This window comes from Ursus arctos, unplaced genomic scaffold (genome assembly GCF_023065955.2).
Source record: "Ursus arctos isolate Adak ecotype North America unplaced genomic scaffold, UrsArc2.0 scaffold_23, whole genome shotgun sequence".
Classification (NCBI taxonomy): Eukaryota; Metazoa; Chordata; class Mammalia; order Carnivora; family Ursidae; genus Ursus; species Ursus arctos.
In genome coordinates, this window is record NW_026622908.1 from 46,380,941 (window position 1) to 46,402,665 (window position 21,725).

Consider the following 21,725-nt stretch of genomic DNA (forward strand, 5'->3'; position numbering starts at 1 on the left):
ACTCTCTTGTTAATCCAAATATATTGAAATTTAAGACATTCCTATAACCATTTCCATGGTGCTAAAAGCACCGGTTACTGTGTGTTGTGTGTAAATGACTGTTTTTGATCACGAGGTCCTCTTTTATATTCTGGGGAGGGGGGAATCTGGGCAAGGGGATCTTCCTAAAGTCCTCTCTTCAGAAAACACTAGTTATTTCTTTCTATGTGGCAGAAACATACACTCCACACTCTCCCTGGAAAGGATGCTGTGAAGTCGTTGCCCTCACTCCTCCCTCACTCCTGCTGAAGCCAGGAAAACCCTTCCGCCTCCCACCCCTGCGTCCCATCCGGGGTTTTCTCCTGTCTTAAAAGAGCGCATAGTAACAGGGATGGGTAGCACTTTGGGCGGGTGCCCACGAATACCCCACAGTAGACAGGGGTTTGGATATGCCTCTGCCTGAGCCTTTCTGGGTTGGGTTGCAGAACTTCTAATAATGAAAGGTAATATTAGACTGAACTGAAATAAGCCAGGCCCCCCAAGACCTGGGACATTTTCAGCTTATTTAATATGAGGAGCTAGGGAAACTGGTCAAGGAGGTTTTCCAGCCAGTAGCCATAATTAGACTTTTTGGCCCTGGGTATAATCCTCCCAGACGTATGTACAAACTAGAGTTCTTTCCCTTCCCAAGACTTCTCCTGAAGCTCAACTGGGAGACACATGACTGAGATTCCCCACTTCTTGATTGTTGGTGGTTCTAGTCCTGATACCCTCTTTCCATTTCCCTCTTGTGAGGGACAGACATCTGAGGATGTCCCTTCAGTTCTGCGGGGCACCATCTGCTCACAGCTACAGACATCTCTGACCTAACCAGACCCCCACACAGATTGGTTGATCAGTGTGGCCTTCTGTGAAAGAGGTGGATCAGAGGGAGAAATCTGAGAGGCCTTAAATCTAAAATGGAACTGGAGGCTATGAAGTGGAGAATCTCATGCACGTGCCCTCAGAACAGCGGACTTGAGGACCATCAGGCTGATTTTCCATAAACGCTTGATTGACAGAAGATGGAAGCTGTCTCCAGCCAGTGAGTGTCCACCAAGAATCTCTTCCCACCTTTGAGCCGTTGGACTTGCTGCACGGCTCCTAACTGGATTTTCCCCTTTCGAACCCTGCCCATAAAAGCACCCTGCCCTGAGCCTTCAGTGGACTCACCTGTAGCTCCCGAGTTACGCTTCTCCGCTCTTCCCGAGTAAGCTCTGTTGGGTCATCGGGCCTGCCTTGGTGTATCTCCTTTCTCTTAGGTTGATGGAAACCCAAGTCCATGTCATATCAGCCAGATGACCTTTGGTCGGGCATTTTGCCTTGACTGGCCTCCATGTCCCCTCCTATACACTGGGGACGTTGCCTCCCTGGCAGAGTTGGTGTCGGGTGGAAGAGGTGGGAAAGTGCCTGTCACACGGGGCCCTTGCTAGTACAGGAGGTCTTAGACTTGGGTGTGTGGCTTGATTGGGTGTTAATGATGAGGGGGTAAAAACAAGAGCCTGTCCATTGAACTGGCCGTGATGGCGGCTTCTGGAGAGCAGGCTCTTCGAGCAGCTAGTGTGCGTGTGGCCGGTGGGAGGCACTATCGGATGTGTCTGTTACATGGTGCAGGCAAGTTAGAGTTGGCATCACCGCGTAACCGGTTTGACAGTAGGTACCGGTATCCATCCGTACTCTGTAACCCAGAAATCCTGCTGTTGCAGTCCTCCTCTTGCTGCCTAAGTAAAGAATTGGGGGCTGGGCCGACACACAAACGAAGATGTTCACACGGACGTCAGCAAAGGTGTGTTGTCGGAAAGCCGGCAGGACTCCACAGCTGGCAACTGGGAGGTACGGACGTCAGCTCTTAGGCTGTTGTCGTCGGATGTTGTTCTGAAGTCTTCCCTGCCTTGTACTTGCCCCATTGAGTGTGGGGGAGAGCACGGGGGAAGTGTGGGGATACTGCCAGTGTGGCCGAATGCCTGCGGCAGACCGCAGACAACTGGGAGCCGGGAGTCAGTGTTGTAGATGGCTAGAAAGGCTAGGGATTCAGGTTCCTATGTGGAGGGACTTCAGACTCAGCAGCAGGCGATGGGGACCATTTATGAGTTTCTAGAGCCCTCGCTGACCTGGGGCATGCAAGGTGGAGGGTGGCCACGGCCACTGGAGCATTTGTTTTTTTTGTTTGTTTGTTTTTGTTGTTTTTTTTTTTAAGATTTTATTTATTTATTTGACAGAGATAGAGACAGCCAGTGAGAGAGGGAACACAAGTGGGGGGAGTGGGAGAGGAAGAAGCAGGCTCCCAGCAGAGGAGCCTGATGTGGGGCTCGATCCCAGGACTCTGGGATCACGCCCTGAGCTGAAGGCAGACGCTTAACGACTGAGCCACCCAGGCGCCCCCACTGGAGCATTTGTTACATTGTTTCTCTCCTGGGCTTCATCTGCAAAAATAAAATAACTGAAGTAAATGCAGTTGAGTTAAATACAGAACAATCGCAGATCATAGATTGCAGTTGGAGCTATTTTCCTTAAATACGGAAGTTTTTGTTGTTTTATTTCACCCTGAAACATTGTGATGGAGGGGTTTGAGCTTTGCTTAGATACCTGAGAATAAAACATGGACGAGTTATCGGCCTGTGGTAGCTCTTGAGAAGAGGCTCTGGCGTGTGTTTACTACGTCTGAGATGAAGGGGCATTACCACCTCTGTTCAGCTATGCATTTAGTCAGAGAAGTTTGAAATTTCACTAATATCAAGTTCTTCTTAAGGAGTAAATGTCCTAGAACCTAGCTTTAATGTTTATAGGTAGGAAATCACCTAATTTGGAGATAATCCTTTTTGTATGTGTCTCGTAGAAGTGGGATTGTACTGAGTTTGTTATGTCATGTTTTACACAAGCGCTACCATTGTCAGTGTAGGAGTAATAGAACATACAGAACCAGTGACGTGTTTCTTTGTTTGTTTGTTTGTTTGTTTGTTTCAAAGATTTTATTTATTTGACAGAGACAGCCAGCGAGAGAGGGAACACAAGCAGGGGGAGTGGGAGAGGAAGAAGTAGGCTCCTAGCGGAGGAGCCCGATGTGGGGCTCGATCCCAGAATGCCGGGATCATGCCCTGAGCCGAACGCAGATGCTTAACGACTGTGCCACCCAGGCGCCCCCAAAACCAGTAATGTTTAAACATCCTCCTGGGGCTCCTGGGTGGTTCAGTTGGTTAAGCATCCTACTCTTGGTCTCAGCTTAGGTCTCGATCTTGGGGTCATGATTTCAAGCCCCAGGTTGAGCTCCACACTGGGGATGGAGCCTACTTAAAAAAAATAATGGGGTGCCTGGGTGGCTCAGTTGGGCGTCTGCCTTTGGCTCAGATCACGATCTCAGGGTCCTGGGATCGAGCCCTGCATTGGGCTCCCTGCTCAGCAGGGAGCCTGCTTCTCGCTCTGCTGCTCCCCCTGCTTGTGCTCTCTTATTCTCTCTCTGTCAAATAAATCTTAAAATAAATATGTAAATAAAAATAATAATAAAATAAAAATCCTTCTGTGAGTTAGAGTGTGAAAGACAATATAAGCACTGATAAGTGCTTTGAGTAGTTCTAAAATAATTGGCATGGTAGCATAAACATATGTCCCTATTGCTGAAGCTTATTAGAGAAGGCAAATTAGAATTGATTAATCTTACTCTGAACTGTGGTCATTTTAGCTCCAAAGAGAGAGTGTTTTATGAGTAAAATGTGCATGCGCTGAAATGTATAGATCCTAAGTGTAAGATTTGATGAATTTGACAAATGCGTATATCCAAGAAACCAACAGCCTGTTAGAGATCTAGAACATTTCCATCACCCCAGAAAGTTCCCTCCTGCTCCTCCTGGTAGACCCTCATCCCCCATAGATAGCCAGTGACTACTACAACACCCTAGAAAGTTCTTTGTGAATATTTAACGATGTTAATTGTTACAATTCTTTTAATTTGTAGGCGATCAGAACGTTCAGATGGCAGATAACAGGTAAGCCAAAATGGACTTTGTTTATTGGGACTTAAGTTTTAGTTGATGAGTGAGAGTCAAGCCACCGGTCAGTGAATATCATTAGACGCTCTGGTGGGGTGGCTTCCCGCTCCCCTCATGTGTTTGAGCCCATGAAAAAATGGCTTCACCCATAGGAAGTGTCGCAGATATTGACACTGAAAAACCTCTCGTGGGAAGTGATCCTGTTGCTCTCCAGGCCTTAATACCTCCCAGGTGAGGTCATGTGATTAACTTGACACCGACCTCACAGTATGTCGCCTCCAGTGGTCAACTGAAAGATTTTGTTTTGTGGCTCGTCCTGAAGGTTATATTTGGTCTTGTGTAGTGTGTGATGTGGTTTGCTTTTGGTGAGGGAAGCCATGCCCAGGCATCTTTGAAAACGGATACACCTGTTCTGTGAAGTTTACTTGTTTGGAGAGACTTTGGTGAGCTTGCAGAGCCACAGTGGGTATTGTGTCCTAAAAACTTGGTAAGGTAGCTCTTCTTTGATCCTTTTAGCAGCCGACCAAAGTATAGCATGCACGTTGGTTGGCTAGTGGGTGTAGTTTGAGGGTGGGAGCAGATTTTTTGGGAGAAGGAAACTGTAGAAATGGAAATTAAGGAGCTTTGGCCAGGGTTGGAAATTAGAACTATGGAGCATGGCAGGGGGTAGGGGTGGGGTGTGTTAAATGGTAGGTGTTCGTTTTGTTTTGTTTTGTTTTTTAAATAACAGGAACATAGCTCATGGATAAACCCGTGTGTCCATAGTTCTGTCCAAATATGAAGTCGTTGGAGAGCTGCCTCCTAATGTGTTACACAGGAAAAATGCCCTTGTGCCCTCTGTCTTTGGAACTTCTTGATGGTAATACTTATTTAACATACTGTCTCAGTTTTTCAGACGGTGTTCCTTCAGATGCCTTGGAGGCTACTAAAAATGCAAGTAACGCAGGTCAGTTCACTGCCCCTGGAGAAGGTAACTGTGGGAGCGTTTGCATGCAGAGCAGAGCATCTTCTCCGCTTGAGCCATTTCTCGCAATAATACAGGTCATACGAGTGAAGGATTACTGTGCTTCAAAGGTTTGGGCAGGTTAGAGTTGTTCAAGTGGAAATCGGTGCTTCGTTTAAACTTCTGGGTAGGAACTTGAGGCTTTCGAGAAGTAGGATGACTAGCTCGGTGCGCCTCCTTGTGTCTGCTGCCGCTCGGTACTGGCGTTGGTCAGCCGTGACCGGTGTTTGCCATCTGTGTCCTTTCTTCTTCCCTGATCATTCTGGAGCAAACCCCAGACTCCATATCATTTTATCCATTAATTCATAGATGTGTTATTTTTTCTTCCATTTTAAAATTTATATAAGTATACTTTTTCCCCCCTTAAAGTGTTTGAAAGCAAGTTGTGGGTATCCTGACTCTTTTCTCCTAAAACAGTTTTGTATAAATTTCCTAAAAACTAGAATGAATGCTCCTAACCCCAGTGCCGTGACCACAACCAAGAAATGTGGCGTTGACATGACACTGTTAGCTAATATGTAGTTGTGTTGCTGTTTCCCTTCTATTCTCAGCTGCTCCTTTTTAGCCGTAGCCCACACCCAGGTCCAGGACCATTCAGGGGTCACGTCTCAAATCTAGTTCTGTCTCCTTTATTCTAGAACCGTCCTCCCACCTTTTTATCCTTCGCTGCAGTGACACATTGGCAGGCTGTGCACCCGGCTGTCTTGTAGAACGGCCAGGCTCTGGATTGGTCAGGTTTCCTTTCCATGAGATTCAGACTGCCTCATAGATGACCTGCTGCAGGGGGAGCACGCTGGTGCCATTTGCCGGGGATCCTGAGATTGAGGACTTCGGGAAGGTCGTGTCTGGCAGCGTTCCCTGTTGTTAGGGTCTCTTCAGTAAGTGACCTGTCAGTCATCCTGTGGACACCCTCTTCTCCATGAGTCGTGATAACGATCCTTGTGGAATCAGGAATGACATTGGTGTTTGCACAAGGGCGTTTTTCTAAGTCTGGCATTCCTACCGCGTATTACATTTGTCAGAGATGGCCTTTTCCTCCCTGTCCTCCCAGCCCCACTTCAGTGTTCCTGCACATTCCTAGATCGATTCTCCTTCAGTGTTTTGTCAGGCGCCATCAGTATTCTTTTTGGTGTGCAAATTGTCCCACTTGGCCAGTGCAGGTCTCTTCAGGCTGCCTTCTGTGTCCTTTTGCTATGTCCCCATCAGCTTTGAGTACTCTGTAGCTTTGTGATGCTAAGCTCCATTTTTCCTTGAACTTTTCTTGCTCTGGACCTGGAGTCTACCATTTCTGCAAGGGGCCGTGTTCCTTTTAGTAGGGGGAGATATTTAAAAACCAGAATATAGATGCTAGGTGTTACTGTTTCTAGACCTGTCAGTGGCCAGAGCTAGAGGAGATGTGTTTCTCTGTATGGTGTAGTATTTTTGTATTGCCCAGTTGTATGTATACACAGTTGTATAAATGAAATATACACAGTGCTTCATGTTAACCGTTGTTGATCATTGAAGTGTTAAAACTGTTTTGAGTTGCCTACTTGATAGCCTTTGCTTGCCCACGTGACTTCCGTACAAAAAGGTGGGGAGAGCGCCCAGGTACCTTTGGAGTCAGGTGAGGATGCTGACTTAGGGTTCCTGGCCAGTGGGGGTGAGCAGGCGTCAGGTCAGCCAACACAGAGTCTGTACCCTGGGCCAGGTGTTGTGTTGTGCCGCTCCCTGGTCACATTCCTTCCCCCTCGGTGTCTTGTTCATTCCCTGGGAAACAGTGTAGATGTGGGGGAGGAGGCCAGTGACTTGGGAGAGGGATAGTGAGGGAGTGCAGTGCGGAGGGCGTGGGTTTGGGCAGAAGGGCAGTGTAGGTGAAGGTGGAGGCCAGAACGCCTGGATGTCTGGCGCACCAGGAGCCGGAGCAAGTAGGGCTTCCTGGGATGTGATCCAGGCTGCAAGTATGTCCTCTGAGGGACAGTTGCCTTGTCCCTGTCCTTAGCTTCTGGGCCCCCTTAGGTCTGAGGGACAGAAGGTGAGGTGGCGGGAGATAGGCCCCTGAACTGGGAAGTGGTGACATCTTTGTTTGGGAGATTTGAGGCTTAAAAGAGCTGAAGCGAGTACCAGAACTCCCTGGGTGCCTGTCAGTGGATTTCTGACCCCTCACTCAGCTGGGTAACGGGGGGGGGGGGGTCAGATGCCTTTAAAATACATTTGCTGGGCGCCTGGGTGGCTCAGTCAGTTAAGCATCCAACTCTTGATTTCAGCTCAGAATCATGAGATTGTGCTTTGTGTCGGGCTCTGTGCTGGGCGGGGAGTCTGCTTGAGATTCTCTCTCTCTCCCTCTGCCCCCCGAGATCTGAAAAATAAAATAAATTTTAAGTATTTTCAAAACATGTTTTTAAGAAGCCACTTTCTACATTTAGAAATTAAAGTGAATAAACAAAGCTGGGTAGATATGTGCTGATGCTTTTCAACCCCTGGCTGTTCTGTGTCGGGCATTATTTTAACTATCTTGGCCTTGTTTTTACCTCTTAATAGAAAAGCTCACTGATCAGGTGATGCAGAATCCTCAGGTTTTGGCAGCTTTACAGGAACGGCTTGACAATGTCTCCCACACTCCTTCAAGCTACATTGAGACGTAAGTATGCTGTGCATGGCACTCAGTACAACTTTAAGAAGCAAAGGGAAAAAAACCGATTTCCTGGTTCCTTAGAATAGGAATAAGTGGCTTTCTCATTGAGCATACTTTGGGTGCTGAGAACTAGGCGCTAGGTTCCAAAGAGACGCGCCCGGGCTCAGCAGGTGGTAGAGGTGCAGGCCTGGGGGGGGGGGTGGCCCTGGGGAGACCCAGCCGGCAGGCCTGCAGCAAGAGCCGTTGGGCCAGGCTCAGGGTGGAGTGCTGGCTCCCTGCTGGCTCTCCCCACGGGGGCTACTGATACTGCCTGGGGGTAGGAGAGCTGAAGGTGGTAATGGTCTCCAGTTTTCTTGCTAGACTCCCCTGTGAGTGGGGTGGCTTTCATGGAGAGGGAATGCTGGGGCTAGGAACAAGGTTTCACAGAATAGAATTCGTTCCGTGTTGGACGTACTACATGGTAAGTGCCTGCTACGGGGACAGTGTGGAGTTATTTAAATTATTGGAGGACGGCTGGGTGTAGGATATTAGGGTGCAGCTTGCTTAAAATCATTTGTTAGTTTTACTCCATTAGGAAGACACGGAAAGATAATTGTAACTGTGTATTTAATGCAGAAAAGAAATGCAGGTGTTTCTGTATTTCTGCCATTTTATTAGGTCCTCACTGTGCTTCCTCCTTGTTCTCTGCCGGCAATAATCCTAGAGACGGGACTGTAGTTAGGAGTCTTGGTAAAGGACCTTTGCCCTGGGGTTTAGGACCTTTCCCCTGTGATTTAAGGCTGTTCAGTACTCTCTGAGCAGTGCTGGGCGTAGGAGCAGCTAGGGCTCCACGCGTTGTTGGAGGAAGGGTAGAATGCCCAGGCTACTGCTAGCCCTGCCTTGAGGGCTCCACCCCGGTGCACGCTGCCCAGGAGGGCTGTGTGGGTCTGCGACGAGGCCCAGAAACCTGCTCTTGATCCAGGTGGTAACCAAGGGCTTCAGGTTCAGCATATGATTTTGATGGATTAAAAAGGGTTTTGTTTCTTCTGATTTATAAAAGTAGTGCATACAAACAAATTTGTAGAATATAGAAAAGTCCTGGGGTGTTTGGGTTGATCGTCCGACTCTTGATTTCGGCTCAGGTCACGATTTTAGGGTTGTGGGATTGAGCCCTGCATCAGGCTCTGTGCTCAGCACGGAGTCTGCTTGTCCCTTTCCCTCTGCTCCTCCCTCACTCGCTCGCTCTAAAATAAATAAGTAAAATCTTTAAAAATACAAAAGAATATAGAGAAGTATCAAAAGGCAAAGAAGCTCGAAGTTACCTGACCCTGGAAGGGAACAGACCCCACTTGTCTGTGTTGTGTCTGATTTTTCCCTTAGTGTATCAACATGAACCCTTCATTTGGCGCTGAATAGTCTTTGAAAACATGATTTAGTACAGGCTGTGTTCTAATCCGTTCAACTTGTCACTATTTCCTGTTTTCCACTTTTACAAATAATGCCTCAGTGGCTATATCAGCACATGAGTATTTGGTTATTTCTCTGCGTAAGTTCTTGGAAGTAGAGGTACTGGACCTGAGGAACATTCAGGTTCTGCTTTGCCTTTAAGGTGGATGAGTTGATTAGAGGGCTTCTTTGCCCTCGGGCTCCTCGAACCCAGGAGGGTTTTTTTTAATTGCCAGTGTGGTAAGGAACAGACAGCAGTTCTTTTAAATTAACATTCTTTCGGATATTTTGTGGGATTGAACCTTCTTTCCATGTTTGATTATTTGTATTTTTTCTTTTGTGGATTATCCGTTGGCTTCCCCCGCCCCCCGCCTTTTGTTGGGATGTGCGTCCTTCTAATGATGTTTAGGAGTTCATTTCTGCAGGAAGGATGTGAATTCCATGTTAGCCTGAATCTGTCTTAAGAAGATTGAGAAGCACGCTGCCTTACTTTGCAGGCCTAAGGATGTTCTCCTTTTCCTTCCCTGTTGCAGTCTGCCGAAGGCCGTGAAGAGAAGGATCAACGCGCTGAAGCAGCTGCAGGTGAGGTGCGCCCACATAGAGGCCAAGTTCTACGAGGAGGTCCACGACCTGGAGAGGAAGTACGCCGCCCTGTACCAGCCCCTCTTCGACAAGGTGGGTGGCTCCCTCTGCATTGCCTGCGCGGTTTCAGAGCTTTCTTCACGTAAAACCCCCACGTGTACGGACTGATGGATCCTTGAGCAGTTCTCCTTCAAGCCCGGAAACTTAGAATCTTAAGTTATAAACGCATTGGTTTTCACAGGCTTTTCAGACATTATTTACAAACTGAATTTTTGAGTGTCTGACTTACCCTAACTCTAAGACGGTCTCATTCTTCCTCAGAGAAGGGAGTTCATCACGGGTGACGTTGAGCCGACAGATGCAGAGTCAGAGTGGCACAGTGAAAACGAAGAGGAGGATAAATTGGCTGTGAGTATTGTTTTTGAACGAGTGCAACTTGTGCTGTTTCCGTGCTGTTGGAAGTAAGAAGTCTCTTGTAACGGGGCGCCTGGGTGGCACAGCGGTTAAGCGTCTGCCTTCGGCTCAGGGCGTGATCGTGGCGTTATGGGATCGAGCCCCACGTCAGGCTTCTCCGCTATGAGCCTGCTGCTTCCTCTCCCACTCCCCCTGCTTGTGTTCCCTCTCTCGCTGGCTGTCTCTATCTCTGTCAAATAAATAAAATCTTTAAAAAAAAAAAAAAAAAGAAAGAAATCTCTTATAATGTCACAAAGAAAAGAGCTCCTAACAGTAGGTGCCACTTCACCCTTAGGTGCCCTTTTGCTTTCCTCATGACGGTTCTACTGAGCGGCCGGCAGGTCCGGTGTCCGTAATACCGTGACCCACACACGCTCTCCCTGCTCAGTCGTCTAAACGGCTCCGTGCCGTAGGATAGTGAGATGTGGGATCAGATGAACAGAAATGAAAACATCAGGAAAAGTCTTCCATCGAGACAAAAGCAAAGTCCCACAAGGGGAGGGGATAGGCAGTCACTGCAAGGTTGGGGTTGTGAGGAGGACGCGGGATGTGTCCGGGCCGCCCTCCTCAAGGACCAGTAGGGGCGATGAAGTAGCCAGGGCGCACCCGGCCACTTTGGGTTGGGAGCTCCTCGTCACCTGCTCACAGCCCTCGACAGGTCCCGTTCCAGTGCCGCAGGAGGTTCCAACATGGTGCAGGGTGACTGTGTCCACCTGATGCTTGTTTGGAAGACAAGTGGCTTTTATCCTTTCTTACCCATCAGGATTCTTTTTTAGGGGATTTTTTGGAAGTGTCTGTTACTTGTAGAAACCATGTGTTTTTGATCTTTCAAACATATTGTAGAAGCTGGCTAGCTGAGGCTGTGGATGTGGATGAATCTAGCTGTGAATCACTCCCTCATTGCTCAAGAAAAGTCTGCCTCTGTTTATCTAAAAAGCCCTATGATCGTTTCCACAGAAGAATCCCACGTGATGGGGCGTTGCACTTGCCGGTGGCTGTTCAGTGTTGTGCTCGCCCTCCCTGGGCCTGCCCTCTCCCTGGGCCACAATGTTAGAAAAGGCACCTTTGCGTGTTGCGCGTAGGCTGTCCGGTCATCTCCCTGATGTCTGCGTGGAGTTTCTGTCCGGACGTCTATAGCCACCTCCTTACTGGTGGGCGTACACGCTGCTTGGTGTTCCCTGTTGTTGAGGGCACTGGAGTCTCTGTCCAGTGCTGGGTGGCTGCTTGTCCCAAGATGGATGTCTCATAGAGCTGGCACTTGGCACCTTCCCCAAGGTTGATGGCATTGTACCATCTTCTAAAATTATGTCACAGAATCACATCTGAATGGAGTGCTTTGATTGCTTTGTTCCTTAGAAACATTTAAAAGTGTGATGTGCACGGTGGTCTTGGAGATACAGATGCAGAGAACACAGTTTTTGTTAGAAGTTTGTACAGGATGCTGAAATTTACATTCTGCATTCTGCATTAAGTTATTGAATGTAAATGTGTTGCGTTGTCGTAACTGTTCTGTTTGGCGTATTTTTTTTTTTTTTTTTTTTTTTTAGGGAGACGTGAAAAATAAAGTAGTCATAGCAGAAAAAGAAGCAGCAACAGCAGAGGAGCCAAACCCCAAAGGAATTCCAGAGTTCTGGTTTACCATCTTTAGAAATGTAGATATGCTAAGTGAATTAGTCCAGGTAAGCAAATTTCCACCTTACAGAGAGATTTTAGGCTGAATAACTATTTATGAACCACTTAACTCAGAGTTTAGCGGTTTTTCGTGGTGGGTGGAAAGGCACTCTGTGTGACCAACAGCTCCTGTGAGTGGTCTTGATCTCCTGGGGCGGGGTCTCACTCTTGGGAGCCTCCATGCTACCTTCTCCCACAGTGCTGCTGGGGAGGCCTGCACCTCTGCAGCTGAGGCACGACTTGTCTTCTTACCTTCTTACCTGGAGGTCTGCCGCCTCACCCCAGAAAGCCCATGAACCGCCTCGAGACCCTTCCCTGTCGTAACTGGGAATGGGCAGGCAGGAAGGTGTGAGGGCAGGAGACCAGGAAATTGGCCAACAAGGTCCGTAGCTGACCGAAGTGTTTGTTCTGGTTCTGTCTTCAGAAACGTGAGGACCGGCAGGCCGGGTCGATCCCTATGTGCATTGGCAGCGGGTGGTAGTGTGGAAACGGTCAGGCTCTTGCCCTCCCTGCCTGGCCTTGATGGTTTCCAGTGCTCTGGGCCAGAAAGAAGTGGCACCTTGTTGCTGGCCCCTAGGACCGCTTGTCAGTGCACAGATGCGGATGGCTTCCTGGGAGTTCTTACTTGACGAGGCCAGAATCCCAGCAGGGCTGCTGAGCCAGTGTCCAGGAGTGTATGCAACGGCGAGTCATAAGGGGACGTGTGTGTTTGGAAAAAGCCCACCAGAAATTTCTTTTTTTCTCTTGTTGATCAGGAGTATGATGAGCCGATCTTGAAGCACCTGCAGGATATTAAAGTGAAGTTTTCAGACCCCGGGCAGCCTATGGTGAGTAGTGGTTGACTGTGCTCCTGGTTGACGTCAGAGCAAGTCAGGCACTGAAGGCGGGGGGCTCGGAGCCGGGGCAGGGGATGCTCACCAAGAAGGCCTTGCCCAGCAGCGCTGCACAGCCTGGTAGGCAGCTCGGTGGCAGGTGCAGGAGTCCACGCAGCACTGGACTCCTTGGCCGCGGTGTCCGCCACGCCCTCCGCCGCTCTCTGATGAGGCTTGTTCCGCGTCAGAAAGGGCGATGTTTTTCTCCTAAGCGTCTCCTAGGATTGTGAGGATCTGACGTCTGTCAAACAGGATGGTAGGTACGCACTCAAATGCGAGCAGCACTTTAATAGAAACCCAAGATGCTAATAGAAGCCTGCTAGGTTTTACCTAAAACGTGACTGCAGGTGGACGAACCTGAGCGACGTGTCCTTGCTCTGTCACACGACACCGCTTCCAGCAGCTTGCTGCGCTTAGGACCCTAACTGAAGCCAGCCCTTTCTTTCCTCCGGGGAGCAGGGCCTGCCACCCTGCGTGAGCTGAGTCCTCGCAGAGGCACTGTTCGTGGCCTGTTAGTCTGGCTGTGGCTGACAGGCTCCATTCCGGTGCCACAGCAGCTCCAGTGGCTCTTGACTGACTGACACGTGGCTCTCAGTTTCAGGTCCTGGGGACACGGCCTGGGACCTGGCGAATGAGGGCCAGCCTGTGTGGGATTCCCCTCCCTGGTCCTGCAGGTGCCTTGCTGGAGCAGGGGGCAGGGGACACCTGGGATCGGTCCCTTCCACTTTCCTGCCGTGCTTACTCTGGGAGGTGACACTCAGCTCTCCCTCTGCAGGTGGGGGCCCCCATGGGCACAAGCTTGCGTGATGCCTGCTCACAGGCTGAGGGGAACCCTTTCCTACTGCACCCAGTTAATTGGGTTACCACCGGGCCTTTTCCTTGGCCTGTGTGGAGGCTGGGCCCTCGCGCCCCTTAGGGGCCACGTGGGGCAGTCTGAGGATGTTTGCTTGCAGTGGTGGGGGGCAGGGAGCTGCACACTGTTCTAAGATTCTGTGTCAGTTTTTTCCTAACACTTTTTTCTCACCAGTGATTTGTCCAGAATCCATTTATTTATTTATTCCCTCTGGATCAATTCTTTTTTTCTTCCTTTGCTCTTACTAGACACTTGTTTGATGATTTCCTGCGTCTGTTTTCTTTCTCAGCCAGTTTTCCTCCATCTCTTACAGTGGTTTATAGACAGACAAGAGCCCTAGTCTTGGTAGAGCATGAGCCAGTTGTCCTTCTCCCCCTCATCACGTCCCCCGTTAGAAAAGTCGTGCACGCTGACTGTGGAATACTGAGAAAATACGGGGAGGTGTAAAGACCAGTGTAGAGATCTCTCACCTGTGGAGTCAGGTTCCCCATAGTCTTTGTCTTTTAAAAATCATGAAATATTTTAGACAAAATTAGAAATACAACCATCTAGCCTCAGAATGAAGGAGGGCCAGTGTGTTTGCTTCTCCTGTGACCACACCTCTCCTCTCCAGGGTCGTCCATGCTTACCCTGCAATAGAGTGGGATTACGTGTGTGGACAGTGTTGTGCCAGCTCTGCTGGGTGGAAATAGTCATTACTGCCTCTGTGGGCTGTAAAGTGGTTTATTTAGCATTGCCCGCACATGCCACTGCCGCCTCCGCCCCATTCTGGACTGTTGCGTTGTGGTCAGCGTATTGAACCCAAATCTTCTGTGTAAATCTTGGGTGATTGCCTCAGCTTAGATTCCTTTTAGTGTAATTTTAGTGGGTTAAAGGAGGTGAACATTTATAAGGCCCAAAGATTGTTCATTACTTATTTTTTACACTTTCTTTTTTGTAGTCATCGTGGTTTTGTCTGTTTTGAAATAATTTCAAGCGTAGTGCGGAGCTTCAGCAACAGAGCGGAGTTCCCGTGTGCTGTCCGCCCGGACTGGAGCCACCGGCTGTGGCCCTGTGGGCGGTGTGGGGCAGGGACCGCCGCCTGGGCTTCCCCGTGCGAGTGTGGGCATGGGCGGTAGGCAGGAGCGGGGTCTCATTTTACACTTAAGTACGGGCCCTGTTGGGCACCTGCTATGGCTGACCCGGCTGTAGGGGATTGTGTGTGATGGGGGTGACCTCATTTTGGGCTCTTTTCTGTCGGACTTGAACCCTTTCTTTCTTCCTTTCCTTTCCTTTCCTTTCCTTTCCTTTCCTTTCCTTTCCTTCCTTTCCTTCTTAAAGATCTTACTTATTTCAGACAGAGAGCGAGAGAGAGAGTGCACGAGTAGGGGGGAGGGGCAGAGAGAGAAGCAGGCTCCCGGCTGAGCAGGGAGCCCGATGCAGGGCTCAATCCCATGACCCGAGCCGCAGGCAGACACTTAATTAACTGACTGAACCACTCGGCACCCCTTGGACCCTTTCCTGATTCATCCCCAGTCGTGTGTTAACACTAGACTAAACAGAGGCTATGGGGAAGGAAGAGATAGGAAAACATGAAGAAAGGAAACCGCACACTTGGTCTGGAGAGCTGATAGGGAAGGAAGCGGGAGATAAAGGAGTGGTGTGATCCGTGTCCGTGCCCGAGTAGGGAGTGCGGCGGGTCCCCCGTGTGGATGCCCGTGAACCCTCCCTGTCCCCCAGGGTGCCTGTCCACGCTTGTGCTCGCACCTGCCGCACTTCTGGGGTCATAGCCTCCTTCTCACTGACAGAACATTTCTTCGGGCTTCAGGGTGGGTGTAGCCCTGGGGGTTGGGCAAGGAGTGGAGAGCAGGGGTCACATGGGATGCTGTTGCTGCGCTTGCTGGGCCAGACCAGGAACTTGAGCTCTGCAGGGTCCAGTTTCCACTTCCCCTTTAGTGGAAGTGGTTTGGTTTTAGTCTTTTTAACCTACCTTTTCTCAGTTGATGATTGTACTGTTACAGTGAAAATTGAAATAGCTAATGTTTAGCAAGCGTTGCCTGTAAACCCGTATAAGCCCTGTTGTAGGTGCTTCTGCAGTCAACTCAGGGAGAGACAGGATTAATCTTTCCACTTTACAGAGGAGGAAACAGCAGCACAGAGACATAGAGTGACTTGCCAAGATCACACAGCAGAAGTGGTGTGAGCCCAGAGTCAGTCTCATAACGTATCTCTACAACTCACTTAGCCAGCGCGCTCTTTTCTTCCTTAAAACAGGGCTGAGGCGAGCGTCTTTGCACAAACCGATGGTGCCCCCACCCAGGTAGCTTCCCCACGATAAATTTCTCAGAGTAGAATTACTGGGTCAGAGAATTTTATTTTACTTTAATTTCTTGATCTTGTTAGATGGTCCGTTATAAAGCTATTTACAGTCTATGAATGGACCCGATTTCCCAAAACACGTGTTAGTACTACATATTGTTCATACACAGGTAAGAAAGCAACAATCTCCCCTACTGCCACTTGACCTCGTTTGTGTCTGCTACTTGGGACACACCCTGCGCCCATTTTTCCTCTTACGCTTGTCTCTTCAGGTTACACAGTGCTTTGTGAACAGAGGACGAACTTGTCCTTGGTGTGGTTTGAGGAGGCCCAGTCGGTGCCCCCCACCCCTGTAATCTGGCCCGTCTGCGTGGCAGAGAAGGCAGTGCTCTGCCTGAGCCCCAGCACAGAAGGAGGGGAGGGCCGGACTCCCGCTGCCTAGTTTCCCCGTCTAGTCCGGACCCCCCGCCTCCGCCGGGGTGAGCCCAGGCCAGCAGAGGAAGCTAGGGTTTCCCAGGAGAGCTTGGACCCCCACTGGGCCGGGGGCCTCGGGGGCACGACTCCGCTGGGCTGGAGCGCAGCGGGTATCCCGCACCCGTCATTTGTGTCTGAACTTGGGGCTGCTGTGTTTTGTAGTAAAGAAGTTTGATATGTGGCCATACCTGTTGCCGTTCGTAACGGTTTCTGCCTGTGGCGTCCCACTCAGAGAGGCGCTGTCTGCAGTCCGCACCGTGTGGTTCGTGAAGTCTGTCGCTGGTTGCTTGGAGGTTTTTAAGTGGTACTTACCTGAGTCTTTGTCTTTAGTCTTTTGTATTAGAGTTCCACTTTGAGCCCAACGACTACTTCACCAACTCGGTCCTGACGAAAACATACAAGATGAAGTCGGAGCCAGACCAGGCCGATCCCTTTTCCTTCGAAGGCCCTGAAATAGTTGACTGCGACGGGTAAGGACGTGCCATTTCAGCTGCTTTTTCTGAAACAAAAAACAGATGATTTTAGAACTTAACGAGTAAGAGAAATTAGGAATAAAGTAAAATGTTTTTAATCTTCTTGAAATCCCAGAAGACCAAGATTTACGTTAGTCTTTTCTGTAGAGGGTTGTGACAGCCTGCACTGGGAAATGTGTCATGAGGTCACATGTGTCAAATGGGGGCAGGTGGCCCGGTCTCCCCATCGGACGGAGGGCTTGGGTTCTCTAGGCCCTTTACATGACACTGTCCTCACTGAACTGATAAACAACCCTCCGCACATATTTGTTGAGTGAACGGATGAGTCCGTGCAGGACAGTATTGGTCAGTTGCTTGCTTCGGAAATTGGTGGGGCAGTGTAATTGTTTGACTCCTACTGGAGCACCTGGGTGATTTCAAGTGAGATCACCAGGAAGAGAATATGGTTTGGAGTTCTTTCCTCTTGGTTTGAGATGATTTGGGAAATTGTTTTTGAATCGGCACAGTTACCCTTACTCACTGGAACCAAGTACTTCCGAATCCCCCGTATAAGCAGTTCAGAGCTTTATGAGAGCCCTGCTAGACTGGAATGGCGAGAGTGGCTCTCTGAGCATGCATTTCCCAGGGCCGGGCTGTCCTGTGAGAAGTGGGCCACGCTTGCCGGGCGTGTTCCCAAGCAGACGCTTCTCGTGCTGCCAAGGGTTCCCTGTGGGTCCGCAGTGATTGCAGGATGAGTCAGCGTGCGGGGCTCTTCCCCCCGGCCAGGCCCACTCTGCAGCCTGGACCCAGCGCGCTCCACCCTGATCTGTGCTTTGTGCAGCCATCGCCTGCCGCGTCTCCAGCTTGTCCTGCTCGCTTAGCTGCTGGAGAGTTCGGGCGCGTGAGTAGGTGATGGCAGGTGTGCTCTGGGGTCAGGGCAGACGCAGCAGGTGACAAGCTCTTGAGCACCCTCTGGGCACCTTAGCGGAGCCTTGACCGGGCTTGGTCACAGGAAACACACTTGGGGAGGGTCTCAGGGGAGAAGCCCTCTGTTTCAGATGCTTCTCCCAGCCAGGGTGGTGGCAGCCCAGGCCACCTGGCCAGTTCCCTGTCACCAGCTGTGCCATGGACGTCACAGATGTGCAGTGCCAGCTGGCAGGCTAGTTTGCCTACGTTGTTCACGTTCAGTCTCTGGCTGTGCCTTGTTTACCGTGGACGTTCGTGGTCAGTGTTTCTCGGGGCATATGTCTGTGTGCATGATGGCTCTCTGTCCCTGTAGATGTGCTATTGACTGGAAGAAAGGGAAGAACGTTACGGTCAAAACAATCAAGAAGAAGCAGAAACATAAGGGCCGAGGCACGGTGAGAACAATTACCAAACAAGTTCCCAACGACTCCTTTTTCAACTTCTTCAGCCCGCTGAAAGGTGAGTGGGTTGTGTTGTGGGCGTTGATGAAGTACTGCGTGAAGTGGCTTCGTTACCCTCGGAGTCTGGTCTGGGTCCTCAGGCGAGTGTGGCCAGTAAGGACACGGTTGCCGTGCCAGGAGCCGCGGTGCTGGTGCTCGCGGGGTGAGGGGCGGTAGGGGAAGGGGTCCTCCTTGTAGCAGGAGGAGAAGGTCTGGCAGGCACTCTTAGCACCATGCTGAGAAAGCCGAGTGATCCCAGGAGCGCCCCAGCCGGCGCCTCCGGCCTCACTGCTGTGGCCCTCTGGCCCCCTGGCACCCGTCTGCCGCAGGCCCCTCTGTCGCGGGGCGCCCTCCGGTTTCACCCGCGCAGCTCGGGGAATATCCCCCGCCCTCTCTTCCTCATAAATTCAGCTATGTTTTGGTTTTCTCCGTGACTTACACAACTCAAGGGGTCTTGGGGTTTGTTTTTCATGACAACACAAGCAGTTGGATGTCCAGTTTTGAAAGACTTAGCTTGGAAACTTCGATTCCCCCCCACACTTAGTCATAAAATAAAGACAAAGAGTTTAACCTCATGAAGTGAGCAACAGGTTTCAAGAGTAAATACTGGCAAGTCTTAACAAAATTTTCGAGAGAATGCGAAGGCCAGGCTGGTTGGCAGTGTTCGAATAGTGAGGATAAAACATTTTCTCTTTATTTTCCGTGAACACAAACAGATTGAAATCTAGAAATGCTCGTCCCTGCCACAGGTAGTTGGTGGGCATGTGAGCTATTCTTCACCCTCGGCCACAGGGTGGCTCCACTCTCAAGTGTGAGCCTTGGACCGGGCCTTTGTCCCTGAGCCAAGGGCCCTTCTCAAGCTCTGCCCTTCACCCTTCGGCCCCGTATCTTTCTGGGATTTGTCTTTGAGCCTAGGGGAGCCATAAGTGTGGCTCCGTTTCCTTGTTCTAGACGGAGAACCCCCTGTGGTGCTCACCTGCGTGCACTCGCTGTGAAGCAGAGGGGCTCTGGATGCTAAACTCAGTGGTTTTGTTGGAAGGTTTCTGAAGATGGGATTTTTAAGTAATTTCATATAATCAAAATGAAATTAAGAGGACTCAGAATTTGGAGGGGTGACTTTTGGGGGTTTTAAAACTCTCCTATGGGGGCACCTGGGTGGCACAGCGGTTAAGCATCTGCCTTCGGCTCAGGGCATGATCCCGGCGTTATGGGATCGAGCCCCACATCAGGCTCCTCTGCTATGAGCCTGCTTCTTCCTCTCCCACTCCCCCTGCTTGTGTTCCCTCTCTCGCTGGCTGTCTGTCTCTGTCAAATAAATAAATAAAATCTTTAAAAATAAATAAAATTAAATAAATAAAATCTTTTAAAAAATAAAAATAAATAAATAAATAAAACTCTCCCATGGTGGTTGTACAACTCTAAAAATGTCCTAGGAGTCATTGAATTGTACTCTTCAGTTCTCTGGTAGATAAATGACACGTAAATATAGCTATTTTTAGAGTAATCCTGTATAACATCCAGTGATGAGCTCTATAAACAAATAGAAAGTGGCTGTGGGGTGGTGATGGGGAGCAGGCAAGGAGAAAGTGTCGGAATTGAGGTCACGTGTTCTGAAATGAAGGAAACCTAAGCTGGCCAGTCCAGTGCCCTCCTTGTTCTTAAATCTACAAAACATGTCCCAAAGTCACGTTTGCCAAGTCCTTGTCCAGAGTCCCCAGACCCAAATCGTAGCCCATGGGGGGTGCTCATGTGCCAAGACTCAGGGAACGTGGCACAGGGTGATGTGGACATGCCGGTGCCAGCCCGTGGGGAACGGCCGGGCTGGGAGAGGCCGTGAGAGGCAGGATGAGGCCAGCGCCATAAGCCTCCAGCTCCTGGCAAGACCAGGCCTTGAACAAGCATTTCTGAAGTCTGGGGTTTGAATCACATGGTCATTTGAGCATCACTGGGCTTTGTTGAGTGGTTTTAAGTCCCTGTCTTTCTTGTCACCCTTGATTCTGGGTCGGGCTCCGAAGCAGCCGCAGAGTCTGGCCAGCCGTGTGCGTGCGCACGCGCGCGGGTGTGTGTGTCTCTCTCATGCACGTGTGTGTGTGGAAGTGCGCCTCAGCAAGCCATGCCACGCTCTGTGGTGGGCAGCGACCAGCAGCACTCCTGCCCACAGGAGGTCTTCCCATTTCGTGGGAGGAACGCTTCAGCGCTGTGCTCTCCTCGCTCCTTGCCGCACGGACACACGTGGTGCTGCCCCCCGAGGTGCAGGGCTTTGGAGCCAAGGCTCGAGGGTTTTCCTCCTCCCTACAGAAGTGTGCAGGGTTGCAGGCACCGGTCCACTCTCCTTAAGCGTAAATGCACTGAGTGGCTACATCTGGGGCCCCTTGATAGGCCTGTCTGCCTATTAGCACTACAGTAGGAAGTGCTTTTCCCCAGTTGGCGTTCCCAGGCAGGTCAGGCGGGGGTCAGGGCACCGTGGGAGGTGCAGGTGCCCCTGTTTTACTTTTCCTGTCCGCGGAGCTGCCCGCGTGTACTTGCAAAGGTTTTGGTTGTCATTGTAACGCGCATGTTTTGTCTTTTTTGCCCTAGCATCTGGAGATGGAGAATCACTGGTAAGCTTTGTGTCGTCATCAGATCTCTTGTGCCGTCATATTCTTTATCTCCAGAGTAGTGGCCTACCTTCTTTTCAGTCCCTCCTTCGTCCTCCCTGAGACTGGGGGTGCACTCCGTTCACAACACTGTGGGGCGGAGCCAGAGCGCATGGGTCTGGTGCGCCCCACCATCCCCAGCAGTGCTAGATCCCCCCAGAGTGAGGGGTGCGGTGGGGGTGGGGGGCATGGTGCTCGCCTGTATATACTAGTTAACGCTGAGGTTTTTCCCTTTTTAGGATGAAGACTCAGAATTCACATTAGCCTCTGACTTTGAAATTGGACACTTCTTTCGTGAGCGGATAGTCCCAAGGGCCGTGCTGTACTTCACGGGGGAGGCCATAGAGGATGATGACAACGTATGTGGGCGGGAGCCTCTGGGGCCTGCCTCCAGCAGTATGGGGTGCCCTGGGTGGCAGCCTGGGGGACCTCTGGTGTCGGGGGGGTGGGGGCCTAGGAGGGCTCTGGGGACTGTTGGAGGAGAGTGCCAGCCCCGTCCAGGGACAGCATCCTCAAAAGGCCGCAGGTGCTCACCCTGGCCTACTGAAGGTCTGTAAGCTTTGGGTGACTTGGAAACGTGAGGAAGAATCTCATTTTCAGAGGTGTGGTCACAGCAAAAGGTTGTCCATGGAGCTGACTTCTGCTGGCCTGTGGTGTACTGGCCCCAAAGACTTGAAACCCGTGGTGCACAGAAGGGTGGCCAGGCTGAGCAGGCCCCTTCCCCGCCCCCCGCCAAGCGCAGCCTAGCTAGCTGTCCTTTGACTTTCACCTGCAGTAGCTCTCCGCCATAACCCAGCCTCACTCGCTGCGTCGTCTTGATTTGTGGGAGGAAAGCTTTGTTGTATAGTGTGCTGCTAGCAGTGTGTTTCAGGTATTTATTCCCTTGCTTTCAGAGCTCTTAGGTTTCCTGGATGGTTCTAGCGTTCCTTTCTAAGTGGTCTGTCGAGGCTTCAGACGGGCAGCAGGAGCCAGGCAGGTTTGCGTT

At 50.5% G+C, this 21,725-nt stretch overlaps 1 protein-coding gene and 1 non-coding gene across 5 annotated transcripts in view; both read left to right on the plus strand.

The window, feature by feature from the left end:
• Window positions 1-21,725, plus strand: part of NAP1L4 (nucleosome assembly protein 1 like 4) — a 44,251-nt gene that overhangs the window by 13,636 nt on the left and 8,890 nt on the right. For all 4 annotated transcript variants that reach the window (XM_026482934.4, XM_044378381.3, XM_057317229.1 and 1 more), the window contains 11 exons: window positions 3,968-3,998; window positions 4,889-4,947; window positions 7,525-7,624; window positions 9,577-9,718; window positions 9,947-10,033; window positions 11,626-11,757; window positions 12,505-12,576; window positions 16,577-16,716; window positions 17,978-18,123; window positions 20,682-20,704; window positions 20,980-21,099. In XM_026482934.4, coding sequence (XP_026338719.2) covers window positions 3,968-3,998; window positions 4,889-4,947; window positions 7,525-7,624; window positions 9,577-9,718; window positions 9,947-10,033; window positions 11,626-11,757; window positions 12,505-12,576; window positions 16,577-16,716; window positions 17,978-18,123; window positions 20,682-20,704; window positions 20,980-21,099 — 1,052 coding nt within the window. The remainder of the gene's footprint in view (window positions 1-3,967; window positions 3,999-4,888; window positions 4,948-7,524; window positions 7,625-9,576; window positions 9,719-9,946; window positions 10,034-11,625; window positions 11,758-12,504; window positions 12,577-16,576; window positions 16,717-17,977; window positions 18,124-20,681; window positions 20,705-20,979; window positions 21,100-21,725) is intronic.
• LOC113244211 (small nucleolar RNA SNORA54) lies at window positions 13,115-13,237 on the plus strand. Its single transcript, XR_003312320.1, has one exon. It is a non-coding gene; the product is annotated as a small nucleolar RNA SNORA54 (small nucleolar RNA).